Source organism: Stylophora pistillata, chromosome 7 (assembly GCF_964205215.1).
Source record: "Stylophora pistillata chromosome 7, jaStyPist1.2, whole genome shotgun sequence".
NCBI lineage: Eukaryota > Metazoa > Cnidaria > Anthozoa > Scleractinia > Pocilloporidae > Stylophora > Stylophora pistillata.
Window position 1 is genome coordinate 20370200 of NC_142525.1, and position 14896 is coordinate 20385095.

Here is a 14896-nt window from a genome sequence, read left to right on the forward strand (position 1 = left end):
AAAGTCGGCGACGGGTTATCAATACCCCATTGAAAACCCTCTACCGGCCCTAATGAAAGATTTCTCTTGTAATCAGTTAGATGAAGGGAAAAGGAGTAACCGGACTTTTAAAAATGTCTGTTTTGAATGGTTTTACCTGTACGTTGGTTGTTTGCATTTTTTTTTACTGCAAATAACGATACTCGAATTAAATCAGCTAAAACGGCTAAAAAAAGAAGAAAAATAAATAAATTTGTTTGCTTTGCAAACGTGGTTGTAACGAAACCTTGCCTGCAGGCCGGCAAACTACGCCAGCGTCATCGTGGTGATAACAGTTGTGGGCTCCCCATCCTGAGTGGGTGCAGTCAGATATTGATAACTCATCTCCTTTACACTGCACGTCATCCAACCATATCTGGCCTGTTCCTTGTCCAAATGCTGCGTTACCAACTGCTCGTAGAGCTCCATCGTATCCAAGCTGGTGACAAACTACATCAGCGTCCTGTAAGTCCCACGAGTTGTCACAAATGGTTCCCCATGAACCATCATAAAACACTTCAACACGACCAGAAGATGGTGAATTGGTGCGGCTTACCAAACGAACTGTTGTCAATGTGAGAATATAAGTAAGCTTGTTTAACATCTTCAAAGCTCTTTAAAAGACCTGAATTGATGCTTGAATGACTTGGCTACACTTAAGCAAGCTACTCTTTTGCCATAACTCAGTACTGACCTCATTAATAAACAGATCCCAAGCTTAATGCCCCTACAATAAATTTAATTATTAAAATAGTTTCTTGTTGAATGTTATCTTGTATCTTTCAATGTTAATTCCTGATATCAATGACCATGAAAACAAGAAGGCCTTTCGAGAAAGGTTGTAGTATAACGGTGGAAAACTTGAATCAGGAAATGGTGACCCATGCTACCTTTAATGCAAATAAGATCGCTTTGTGGGATACAAAGGCTACAATTCCAATACCGTCGAATGTGCAGAGGTTGTTTCGTGTTCTGATTGTTTTTGTTTTCATGCTTAGTAAAGATATTAGTAAAAAGCACTTGTATCGTAAGTCTACCTTTAGGTCGGCACACCACACTAGCGTCTGAATAATGGCCACAGTTGTGAATTCCCCATCCCTTGTGATTGCACTGTGCTATAACTGTCTCATGTCCTACACATTCTACGTCATCCAACCATATCTGACCAGTTCCTTGTCCAAATGCTGCATCACCAGGAGCTGATAAAGCTCCATCGTATCCAAGCTGGCGACATATTACATCAGCTTCCCGTAAGTCCCAGTAGTCGTCGCAAATGGTTCCCCATGTACCATTGTAAAACACTTCAACGCGACCAGAAGACGATGAATGGGTGCTACTTACTAAACGAACTGTTGTCAATGTGAGAATATAAGTAAGCTTGTTTTACAATTTTAGGGCTCGTTAAAAGACCTGACGTGATGCTTAATATGTTCATATTGGTATATAATAGTTGGTGACGGGTTATGAGTACCCCATTGAAAACCCCTTACAGCACCTAATGAAAGATTTCTCTTGTAATCAGTTAAAAGTATCTGTTTCAGATGGTTTTACCTGAACATTGGTCGTTAGCAATTGCTTAATGCAAATAGTGATACTCGAATTAAATCAGCACAAACCCCTAAAAACTGAAAAAAAATGTGGTTGTATCGAAGCCTTGCCTGCAGGCCGGCAAACTACGCCAGCGTCGTGATTGTGACGACAGTTGTGGGCTCCCCATCCTAAGTGAATGCAGTCAGATATTGATAACTCATCTCCTTTACATTGCACGTCATCCAACCATATCTGGCCTGTTCCTTGTCCAAATGCTGCGTTACGAACTGCTCCTAGAGCTCCATCGTATCCAAGCTGGCGACAAACTACATCAGCGTCCTGCTTGTCCCAATAGTGGTCACAAATGGTTCCCCACTTACCATTGTGTAACACTTCAACACGACCAGAACTTGGTAATGAGAACTTCACTAAACGAACAGCTGTTGAACAGAAGCAAAAGTTACTAAGTAGTTGTTACCAGTAAACTAGTTTAGCTCTGAAGATTATGTAGCAAAAAATTACGATGGAGTTTGTTCTTATATAGTCAAGGTTAGAAAGAAACATAGCCAGCGAATGTGAACCAACATTTAATAGTAGTAAAGATAATCACGGATGAGAATGATAATGGGTCTAAAAGAAGGTTCCAAAAGTAGCAAAGCTTTTATTTTCCACCGATAACTCGTATTGCGTTTTGGAGTCGAGGTATCGATGTGTCTCAAAGCTAAAATTCCGTCACCTGCAGCTCGGGAACGAGGGGCACATACATCCACATGCCTCCTCGCGCACAAGATATCAGTGTAGAAACAAACGACAGTTTTTGTACGTGGTCCGTACTCTTCACCTTTTAAACCGATATGTGTATGGTTTTTATTTTGTTGAAAAAGAATGTAGACCGAGACGAAAACTGCTGCTTGGACTTGATATATTTTCATGAGTGTACACACTCTGATTTTCACATAAAAATATTAGCGTAGTCAACAAGAGAAGAGAGGTGAAAGCACCAGAAAAGTGAAGAAAATGGCTATCCACAAAATCGAAGCTTCGCTTTCCTCGATAGAGGCGTTCCGGTATAGTTCGGAAGGTCGATATCAATTGGTCTGCCATTGACATATCGATTTGTTTACATCTGAGTGAGTGAAAACTTTGTATATTCTGACTCTAACAATTGTCGATCCACGCTTCGCGTATCCACGACTAGAGATGATAATATTAAAGTACTCGAAATAGTGACTGAAGTTTCTGACCGGATATTCCCCTGTTTTGGCAGGGGAAAATCCGAATCAGTCGGGCTCAAGGAAAAATATCCGATGGTTAGTAAACACAAAAAGTCATAAATCAGTGATAAAGGAAATCTTTGCTCTACCTGCAAGTCTGCACATCACACCAGCGTCTTTACTGTGCCCACAGTTGTGAACTGCCCATCCTCTGTGGCGACACTGGACTATCGTTGTCTCATTTCCTACACATTTAACGTCATCCAACCATATCTGACCTTTTCCTTGTCGAAATTCTGTAATACCACGTGCTGATAAGGCCTCTTCGTATCCAAGCTGGCGACAAACCACGTCAGCGTCCTTCAAGTCCCAGTAGTCGTCACAAATGGTTCCCCATGTACCATTATAAAAAACTTCAACACGACCAGAAGACGATGAAGTGTTGGGGCTCACCAAGCGAGCTTTTGTCAATAAAAATATATGGATAAAGGTTAGCTGAAAGTATACGTAGTGAGCGTTCGTCAGATAGACTGTTTTGATGCTGAGTGAAAGGCCAGGATAAACCTCGTAACTATAATAGGAAATGATTAGATCGTTCGACGGAATATATAAAAAATAAAAACTGAACAACTCTGGAAATGCACAGAAAAAAAAACAGAAAAAAGAGCAGAATACTTCGCTTTATGAGAAATTACTTTGCTAGCATAACGTGGTGGGAAAAATTAAAAAAAATAAGAGAAACAAGAAACTTATTAATAATCTAAATAATATACACTACAACAGTATCCCCGCCTTATTCCCAAGTCGACATAATACCCCAACGTTTTCAATATGCTAACAATGACGCACTTCCCTTTCTTCGTGATAGAAAGGTTTCTTGTAATAATGTCGAATATGCATCAGCTTTCTCACGTTTTGATTAGCTCTATTTTCATGCTCGTATCGCTACTCTACCTCTGGGTTGGCAAACCACACCAGCGTCTGAATTACGCCCACAGGAATGAACTCCCCATCCTCTGTGATTGCACTGTGTTAATGATAACTCATTTCCTACACAGTTAACGTAATCCAGCCAGATTAGAATGGTTCCTTTTCCAAATGCTGTACCAGTAGTGGCTGATAAAGCTCCATCGTAACCAAGCTGGCGGCAAACTACATCAGCGTCCTGTTGGTCCCAGAGGCGACCACAGATGCCTCCCCATGTACCATTGTACAGCACTTCAACACGACCAGAAGAAGGCGAATTGTTGGCATTCAGTAAACGAACAACTGCATAGGTGTGAATAGAAATAAACCACTTATTTCAAAGGTGATAAATGTTGATTCTAATCTTAGTGAGAAGCCAATCTAAGACAAATTATAAATACCGAAGAACAGAATTTTGAAAATATTTAAGCAACAGCAAATATAGTTTTGATATAAAATCAGTTTTTGGAAATTTTGGCTGGAAAAAAACGCAAAAGACTTCAACACAAGGATTTCCGTAAAATATTTAATTCTGTAAAATAAGGAGAGATACAGTTAAGAAAAAATTCACGATGAATTCCGGTCGTTTTTGAGGCGTTACCATACTAGCCATACAAAATGAAATGGAGACTAAACCAATACAAAGAATCTTAAAGTCAAAACGAAAGGAAACCACTAATTATGCAGTGTTTTACTTCTTGAAGGGTGGATCCTCATCTAGAAAATAAGTAAAATCGTAAAATATATTAACTCACACAATAGCCGTGTAGGGCCGGCTGCTAGTTTATTAAAAGAGAAGTGGCGATGAACAAAGTAAAAAAGGTCCGTTACTAAAGGTGCAATATGAGCGTGTATGATCGGAAGTCTATTTTGAATAAATAACTAAAAAAGACTGGTCTTCTAATCGAAATAACCTTGCTGGACGACCACAGTCCTTCCTTAAAATACAACAGTCTAAAAGACGATGGCTCTCTTCGACGATACGCTCTATCGCGACGTCTCCTTTTACGAATTCAAGTGGCCTCGAATATCCCTCTTTGCTCAAGGAGTTTCGCTCACTGGTTACGCATTCTTGTCATATTTTTATAACGCAATAACCGCTTTATTCGTGTACCTAATCACGTACTATAAACTCCAGAGAAACTATAACGGAACTGCACCTTGTTTTTTTGCCATTTGAAGTACTTACGCAACCTCTTACCACTCTTCCAAGAGACACAAAAAGCTGCGCTTAGTAATTTACTAAGACACGTTAACAATTATCTGGTCAAATTGAGGTTCAAGTAGGAAGATCTTCCCTCTATGTCTTAAGTCCTAGAGTAGGGCCGCGGTATTTGTAGTTTTCTGTTTTGCATGAGAGAAAAATATTCTATTCTATAACTCTACCTTTTAGTGTTATCATAAAACCTGTAATTCTTTTCAATGCTATAAAATTGTACTATGAGTAGCCAAATGCAGTCTCTGACTGTCTATTTTTTTACATTGAACCTTAAATCGGGAAACAGCCAAGTGGAAAGTGGATATCTGCTCAGAGCATCGAGCGTTACTCGGCCTTACAAGGTCATTCGATGGCTTGCTCGATTATTTTAATTTAACAGCTTTTAGGTCTTAGTAGTGCTTGTAATTGTTCACCAAATTGTTGCGCTAATGAAGCGCTGTTGTTCCGTGGGGCAAAATTTGTTAGTTTTCTTTATCGTAAATCGAGGAAGGTTCTAATAAGAGAAATGCTTTTGTTAGACGACGCAGCATTAACAACACACTTTACAGATTCTCTGCAACTGAAGACTGGCGGACTGTTTCGCACATGCCTTTGCTGAATTTGGCCTGACTATCAGCATAGGAAAGAGTGAGGTGCTTGGGCAGAATGGGAGCAACATCCCGGTCATCAAAACCGACGGCTCAACACTCAGTGCTGTGTATGAATTTACCTACCTGGGCTCTATCATCTCAAGCAACCTTTCACTGGATTCTGAGTTAAACAGAAGAATTGGAAAAGCTGCCTCAGCCATGGCTCGTCTCTCTGTGAGGGTTTTAGAGAACTGCATACTTATCACCAACACCACGAAGCAAGTCTACCAAACCTGCGTGCGAAGCACTCTTCTCTATACGTATGATGCACGATCCTCGCAGTAGACAGCGCCATTTAAGCAATAGCGAAAATCAGACCTGAAAAAAATCAGGCCTGTACGGGATTCGAACCACTGACCTCTGCGATACTAGTGCAGCGCTCTACCAATTGAGCTAACAAGCCAACTGGGAGCAGGCCGTTAAGTTGATTCGTAATAAACCCGTGAAAGTGATAAATCAGATACAATGAAATATATGAAGTTCATATATTTTGAACTGCGGTATTAGATACGTATGATGCACGATCCTCGCAGTAGACAGCGCTATTTAAGCAATAGCGAAAATCAGACCTGAAAAAAATCAGGCCTGTACGGGATTCGAACCACTGACCTCTGCGATACTAGTGCAGCACTCTACCAATTGAGGCTCAAAACTTTCCAGGAGAATTTTGGGCATCAAATGGCAGGGCCACATCCCAAATACAAGTGTCCTGGAATTTGCAGGCACCCCATGAATGTTTGTATTACTCAGCCAAAGGCGCCTTCGCTGGCTCGGCCATGCCAGACGAATGGATGATGGACGAATCCCTAAAGATAACCTGTATGGCGAACTTGCAACTGGCTCCCGAGACACTGGAAGGCCCAAATTGCGTTACAAAGACGCCTGTAAACGCGATATGAAGATGGGATAGGAGCACTGGCCACAGATAGAAGCAAGTGGAGAACAGCTGTCAAGACTGCCATCAGACACGGAGAGGAGCGGAGGGTAAAGCAGTGGCAGGATAAGAGAAAAAAGCGTCACCATTATTCAAATTTCATTTCTGTATTTATCTGCAGGACCTGCAACAGAGCTTGTGGCTCAAGAATCAGCTTGTTCAGCCATTCTAGGCGCTGCAAAGTCAGAATAGTTTGACCACGAGTGCAGTTATGCCAGCATCTCACAAGACTGAAGTTTGCCAATAGACGGTTTTAGAAGTCAACCGGATGAGTGTTTTGTTGTCGCGGCCGCAATTAATCAAAAGAGCTAGATTCCGCAGGTCTTCTTATGAACGAAGAAAAGTCCCATTTTCAATCTATTCAGGTAGGCAAATGGCTAGGTTTTGTAATCAAAACCATCACAGTAACTGTAACTTTTTGAATTTCACAAAAAGTAGGTGCTCAAGCTTAAAAATCGGCAATCACAGACGAGTTTAACTTATCTTCGTATCACAAATTAGCCAGAATAACAAGCTCTTTACTTTCGGTTTCCAAAGCAGCGGGTCCTATGTCATGTATTTTCACCAGGCAAATGTACCTGGCGATCGAGACTTGATCAGGATGAGATCACATCTTTCGTTTCTCTCCAGCAGTTTTGGAAGAATATTAATTCTGGTACTTGAAAATCTATTCATTTAATGGCTACTCTCTTCGACCTCCGCCTGATAAGTCTACTGTCATTTTTCTGATGCAAGCTTTCGTGGGTTTCAGCATCTATGGACAGTGTAACGGCCACCGGTATGTTTACGTCTGATAAACTCGGTCAAACCTCTACTATCTGTGAGCTGAAAGCTATCCAATATAAACTAATTGCAATTTTGAGACGGTAATTCCACATTATATTGACGGCTAGTTGGGAGAAAATATATTCCGTATATACTGAATAAATTTTCTCCCAACTAGCCGTCAATATATTGTGGTATTGCCGTCTCAAAATCGCAATTAGTTTTGTATCGCGATCCATCATTTATAAGGATAAATAAAACTGTAAGATAATCAACCCGCGCCTGATCGAAATATCAATTCTTTCTACCTGCGAAACGTATCCATGGTAACACTAATTTCGTACTCAAATAACTTTGTCGCGGGTATTTGAAAATCCGCGCAAGCTTATAGTCTTTGTTACCATAAAGTGAGTTGATTGAAACCGAAAAATGTTGCAGATTACACAGGAATGGAGTTCGACGAGCCATTTGGTGATGAAATACCAAATTTCACAGGCTGCAAAAGTGAGACGGCAATGCCACGAAATATTGACGGCTCGCGCATAGCCAAAACTATAAGTATATCTCGATACTTTCCTTAAGTAGTTGTAAAGTTCATCTGCATTCGGTTACGTTATCTATAAATTATTTTTGTTTTACACGGGATACATCCCTCTAGTCGCAGTGGTACCCCAGATCACTGAATTGCGTTGCATTTTTTTGTAAGATGATTTTCTTTTGATTAAGTTCAGAGTTATTCACTAAATTTTTTATCTGCTACATGTATTATTAATTGTAATTCGGTTGTATTATCAAGCTTTGAGACGTCTCCTTGTTTTTGTTTCAGACTTTCTTCGTTCTGGGATCTGGCATGAAGCGTTTTGAGCTTACGGAAATTTGTGTGGATATTAATATGGGTGTGTTATTGTACCACAGGGGGTCATACTATGATCGAGATTGAATCGTGCTCCACTAGTCATCCTTTCGTGAAGTCGTCTGTCGAGGGCGCAAAAAGAAAGCTTGTTCGTCCAGTGCAGCCCAGTGAGCCTTTGTCTGCCGATACAGTGCAAGCTATGGCTGTTGTTTATGTTACGTATAATTCTCTCTCTGGCGTCCGCTTTTTATTTTTTTGTCTGGTTGGATTTTATGGATTTTTCCGTGCTGACGAAATCAACATTATAAGTCTTAAGGACGTTGTTATCAGGGGGGTTCGCAGGACAATTTATGCTGCTATGGCAACCAGACAAATAGACTTAGACAAGATAGGAAGCATGACTCTCTTAGTATTGGTTATTCTTGCACTTAGCCGAAAAGCCCGTTAAGCTCGTGCTGCAGTCAAACAATTGCGAATATCCACTTTTTTGTCAAAACTGTCTGTAACTACACTTTGATATAAATTTAAAAATCACAAAGAACCGTTTTCGAACGATATTTCCAAGTTCGGTATTCAGAGTATTAAGACTGGTGCCGCGTCAAATCTCGCGTATGCCAGGTGACTTATTGAAAATGCAATCGCGGGGTGGAAGTATCCTTCCTCAAAGATAGATATTGAGCACACAGTCAAAGTGTGTCAAATGACTGTTGCTATGATTTAATTCTTCGCTTATCCTATTTTTCTTCTAGCTGTTTAAATGCAGTCTGCTTATACAGTGTAATTTTAACGTAGTAGTCCTGGCGTGGGACATGAGCTGTGCCTGGCCATGCAGTCTCAGATTTCCTCTGGCTTTTTTTGGACAGGTTATCTTCCAGACTGCCTGGCATGCTCTCTAAATGATTTTTTCAATTTTTTCAATTTAAATTTCTATTGTATATTGCTGATTAAATTGCGGATCAATGGTGTTTACCACAAAGGCCATATTCGACCATTTTCCTTGATTTGTGGTATCTTGCAATATTTGTTTTTCAATGCGTCAGCAGGCGGTATTATATAAATCGTGCAATCTGATTGGTTCCGAGAGCGGGCAGTATTCTTCCATTCACAGCTCATCGCGGGCAGTAACCTATCCGTTGCGTGTTTTATCGCCTTTTCATCATTGGTATCGTCGCCAGTTTTCCTTTAAATATTTTAAATGTTTTGTCGGCTGTGTAGCATTTTTAAGAGAGACCTCTGTCACGACCCTTGGCCGATCAATAACTTACCAATTTTCCCTTCTCTCTGAGTTCTACTATAAATACACTTTCGATAGTTCTTTGCAAGTCTCATGAATTTGGACATTTCTACCGTACGTTTCACAACAGGAAACAAGGTAATTCGATGTCCAAATGTTATAAAAAGCACCTCATTTGACTTCAGTTTTTCGGTGGAAGAATGACTACAAGCCATTACAACAACAACAACAACAGCAACAACAACAACAACAACAACAAAACAAACAGACTGTGACAATTCAAAACATATATTTGAATGCTCGAACAGAAACAGGAACCAAGGTAATTCGATGTCTGAATGTAATTTGATGTCTAAATGTCATAAAAAGCACCTCATTTGACTTCAGTTTCCAGGTGGAAGAACGACAACAAACAAGCCATTGTAACAACAACAAAACAACAAAAAAAAAAGCAGATTGTCAAATTCAAAACATATGTTTGAAGGTTCGTATCGTTACTCTACCTTTGGGTTTGCACAACACACTAGCGTCTGAATAATGCCCACAGTTGTGATTTCCCCATCCTTTGTGATTGCACTGTGATATAAATGTCTCATCTCCTACACACTGCACGTCATCCAGCCATGTCGGACCAGTTCCTTGTCCAAATTTCGCATCACCAGGTGCTGATAAAGCTCCATCGTATCCAAGTTGGCGACAAACTACATCAGCATCCTGTAAGTCCCATAAGTCGTCACAAATTGTTCCCCATGTACCATTGTAAAACACCTCAACACGACCAGAAGACGGTGAATTGGTGGGGCCCACCAAACGAACTGTTGTCAATGTAAGTATATGGATAAAATTAAGCTATCTGTAAAGGATGAGCGTTCGTCTAATAAACTGTTGTCATGGTGAGCAAACACCAACATAAACCTTGCAGTTCTAATAGCATTTGACCAGATCTTGGATGAGATATAGAGAATATAGGAACTGATCAACACTGGAAACGCCCTTTGAGAAAAGCAGTAGCAAAGCCTTAGTCTATTTTAAGATACTGCGAACATCACGCGGTAGGAAATATTGGAACATAAGTGAGAGAAAAAAGAAAGTTTTTTTTATCCAAGATTTTGTACTCAATAAGAGTATCGTCGTCTGAGCTGAGGGTCGACGATTACTCAACCGTCGTTAGTATGGCCATAGTTGTGGGCCTCCCATCCTCTTCGATAGAAAGGTTAATTGTAATGCTATTGAGAATGCAACAGCTTTCTCTTATTCTGATTAGCTCTTTTTCATACATGGTAACGGTGGTAATTAAAAGTGCTCATATCTTTACTTTACCTGTGTTTGGACACACCACACCCGCGTCCATACTATGCCAACAGTTTTCAACTCCCCATCCTCTGTGATTGCAGTTTGATATTGATGTCTCGTTTCCTTCACAATCAACGTCATCCAGCCATATCTGACCAGTTCCTTGTCCAAATGCTGCAGCACGTGCTGCTGATAAAGCTCCGTCGTATCCAAGCTGACGACAAACTACATTAGCGTCTTGCAATTCCCAATAGTCGTCACAAATGGTTCCCCATGCACCATTGTGCAGTACTTCAACACGACCATAGAACGGCGAATTGGTGGGGCTCACCAAACGAACTGTTTTTGTGATTATAGAACTTAGCTTTAATCTCCTGTAAAACTGGTCAACATATATATAGTATTTACCTAGTAACTTCAAAGGAAGTAATTAGAAATGAAATATAATATTTATTGCCGATCCCTTAGACGCGCCTTCCTTCATTTATTATTGTTTAATCGAAAAAAGGGCAAAATTTTGCCAAGGGAGAAGTGTGTGAAATTAAGAGTACCAGAGAGAAACATTGGATGTGCTCTTCGAGAAAATTACTTTTTTAGTGGCAATAGGTCTAGTATTTTGCTACCGATATAAGTCTCACATTGTAGCAATATGCAAATGTTTTTCAGTGTACTGAAAAATAGTTTGTGACCATTTCATAATATGCAGGAAAATTCGACGGACTATGTTTTATAACAAAGTACCCGCCTATTCAATTATCGGTGATGATTTAGAAAATGCCTCAATGAGCACTTTATTTGATATTCAGTTCTTAGCTAAAGCTCAACAAGGAAATGTGACTCAAACCATAGACGAAAATCGAGCTTGGCGAAAGTGCGGCCTTTTTTCAACTGCCAGTTCACGTAAAAATGAGTATTCAGTTTTGTCGCGATGTTATTACCTTACAGTCAATGACATCAAGAAAAAACTGACTACTCAGGTTACGAGCACAGATTTATATGACATGACTGACAACTACTCTTTAAGTGGATGCGATGATTGCATCCGCTGAGGTTTACGAGACTCAGTCACTATTACCGACAACAGTTCTTCTTGAAGCAATACTCTCACTTACCAGTAACACTTGTTGTTTTCGGGAGAGGCATCAAAATACCTGAAAGAAAAACCACGAAGTCTTATCTTTGGATTGATTTATACAAGACCAGTAATGTGCATGAATGGTAGATATCACAAGGCGGTAATTATTGTTCCTTCTCTACAAACTTCTCTGTGTTAGGGGCACTTAAAGCGGAGTGGTCTTTCGATTGATTCACAAAATATTGAAGCATTATTTTATTTCATTTTTTATGTTTGCTTCAGTTATTGCGAGTTGTTTCAAGTTTCCGTAATTTCTTTGTCCCCTAAAGGGACCAAATTTGATACAAATAGTTCCATTAAGTGCGCCATCAATGGCTACGAATTCCTTTGGATGAGGGAATGTAAGCATGCTTGTGTTGTTTTGGGCAAGCCTTCGCGAACAAAGTTTTTTTCTACACACAAAATGTACTTATCCTTTTTTACTAGTCCGCATTTTACCGTTTCGCGTAGAATGTTGTTCGATAAAGAATACATTAATTTTTCCTCGCATTTGTATAATTTTCCAAACAAATTTTATTTTGAAGCGTTCAAAGGTGGCGTGAGCAGGCATCTGTACCCTTATTAATTATAAAAAAAATGACAATTTCCTTGATTGTCATTGGTTTAGAAAACTTCTACTTTCTACTATTTCACCTGCCAAGTTGTTATTGAACAGTTTGTTATCAGACAGTTCAATAGGCCAATCACATTTAAATTTGTGGTTTGAATCACGCAGATCAAACTTTGTTTACTTCAGAGCGATATTAAACTATTTACGCCCCCCTAGTCGGTCTATCATTTATTCAAATTTTGCCTTTCTTCCATCATTTGGCTATTCTTCTTTTGGAAATTGTAATTCGTTCTGTAATCATACGAGTTATAATTGGTATGATTACTGACCGAGTTGGACTCCACTAAGTCCTATTACCATTACAATGCAAGCTATAATAAGCCAGTCATAACTATTGATAACTATTGATAGAATGGTTCAAATGATTTGATCGGTAAAATAAGACTAAATATGAAACCATCAAGGCAGTACTAGCTCCCAAACTGAAATAGTTTCTAAATTGAAATAGCTCATAAACTGAAATAGCTCATAAAATGAAATAGCTCATAAAATGAAATAGCTCATAAAATGAAATAGCTCATAAAGTGAAATAGTTCAGCAAGTCAGCATGCTGTCACTATTCTTGTTTTGTTTTGTTTTTCAACACGAAACTGTATCTAACGAGTGTTAGCTTTATTTGAATTTAATTATCGTACTTAAGCTTATTATAATCTCGAAGCGTGAAAACCTTCAAAAACTCGGTCATTCTACCCAGTTTTCTCTTCAATGTTTGTCATCCGTACTTTTGTTAAAGTTTCAGAAATTTCGGCGCTTGGCATGTTTATAAACCTTTCTTTGTTTCTTCTGCTGCTATTTGCCGGCCCAGTGTTTTCATCAATAACCTGAGCTTACCTCGCTTTTAAATTTCAGTTTCAAATGTGTACTGTTATATACTGGTTGTTATATACTGGTTGTTCTGTATCAATTGAAGCCAAGTGATCGTTTTCATACTCGTCATACAGGAAATGCAGGACATATGGGTCAGTGGAAAAAAGAATGGAGAGAGAAGTCCGGAAAGTAGTTGGCCTTTGTACAAATTGGCTGATGGCGTAACACCGTTACGCTGTGCATCTGTATTCTGATTAAGTAGGCTGTTTCAGCCAAATCCGAACGTGCAAAAAAAAACTATATATAATAAAATCCCCTGATGAGTAAGAAATCACGAAACAGGCTTGCAGGGATGAAAGCGTAGTTGTTGTATTTTTTCTTCATCAAAATATATCGCGCTCCACTTTCATGTATCGAACACTGTAATACGGAAAAATCGAAACGGCGCAGACTTCCTTTATATACATTATAATAAGGAATAATCTGTTTATGTGCAAATAGCATCTGCGTAGTTTACTGAACCAAACAACTTGTTCGTTTTCCCAAGTTTTGCCTATAGTGAATAAAATATGTACGGTGCACTTTCTATCGAAATTTATGCTTTCAGGAAATTGTTTGAGACCAGTTCAGATGCATGGCTGGCGCCATACAGAAATTACCTTTATTGTCTTCTCGAAAGATTTATGAAATTTTCTGAGTTTAAGAAATTTATGTATGAGACAGAAAAACTAAGTAATTCGAGGTATTAGCCACCAGTAAAATACCTTTGAAGTCGCGCGAATGATCCTTGAAAGAAACGCACTGGCGTACATAGGGGCAAACGCAATGCGGTGCGGTTGCCAGTCCTCCTGAGCTTGCCTTGCTAATAAGGTTGATCGTATAGTAGATTTGACCTTCTGAATATTTATCGCGCGATAACGCATTCTGGTATCGCCCTCATTAATCATCATGCAATAGAGCTCTTAAGCCACAAAAGAGTTTGAATAAATTATTATAAAAAAAATTAACTTATCATAATAAAAAGTACTTACTTCCAAGAAGAAATATCAATGCTCCAAGCTTCATTCTCAATGCTTTAAACATCCTGATGAGTAATCAGTTTCGCATTCCACAACACCGAGTTCCTTTTTTCAGTAGTAAGTCACTCTTATTCAGGGCGCACAATAAAACGTCTGTAGCATATACAAATCAATTCCCTTTGAAATGATATACAGTATAAGTGTATAAAATTGAAGGTAGTACGTCGATTTAAGGTAGCTTGAAACAGGTTTCCGAAACACCCACCGATTATATTCAAAGCGCTCAAACACCAACTTTCCCTCTTTGCAGTTGAATCAGGGGCGAAGACTTTCAACAACGTACAACACAATTTGTCTGCGAGTAAGAAAAAAGAAATTTCCATTTTTGGGGTAGTTGCCCATATTTAGACAAACAGAGGTCTCCCCTCAGCCAACGGTTTCAGAGTCCATTGCCTTTCAGGCTTAGGTGGCTGGTACCAGTTTTCATCTTTTTGATGATTTGAAACTTTGAAAGAGTACAACAAAAAGACTGACCAAGGCCAGTTGAACACTTTTACAGGATTAAATCATATAATCATTGGTTATTCAAAAATAGGTGTCATTTCGTCACTAGCAGTTTCCATGGCAACGCTATCATAGGCTTATTCAGACGCATTTTATAGCTTGTGGC

General features: G+C 39.3%; 1 protein-coding gene across 4 annotated transcripts in view; it reads right to left on the reverse strand.

Moving 5' to 3' along the window:
* The window catches only part of LOC111347214 (scavenger receptor cysteine-rich domain-containing protein DMBT1-like), a 38879-nt gene extending 24317 nt beyond the window's left edge, over window positions 1–14562 (reverse strand). For 2 of the 4 annotated variants that reach the window (XR_015989457.1, XM_088727239.1), the window contains exons 1-9: window positions 14239–14559; window positions 11768–11806; window positions 10683–10994; window positions 9866–10177; window positions 3717–4031; window positions 2912–3223; window positions 1677–1988; window positions 1056–1367; window positions 271–582 (exon numbers count right to left, since the gene is read on the reverse strand). Coding sequence is in view for 3 of the 4 variants with exons in the window: in XM_088727239.1 (XP_088583365.1) it covers window positions 271–582; window positions 1056–1367; window positions 1677–1988; window positions 2912–3223; window positions 3717–4031; window positions 9866–10177; window positions 10683–10994; window positions 11768–11806; window positions 14239–14290 (2278 nt within the window). In the remaining variant the exon portion in view is untranslated. Of the gene's footprint in view, window positions 1–270; window positions 583–1055; window positions 1368–1676; window positions 1989–2911; window positions 3224–3716; window positions 4032–9865; window positions 10178–10682; window positions 10995–11767; window positions 11807–14238 lie in introns of all 4 variants that reach the window. The other 2 variants (XM_088727240.1, XM_088727241.1) reach the window with 2 other exon arrangements.
* Between the last annotated feature and the right edge of the window lie 334 nt (window positions 14563–14896).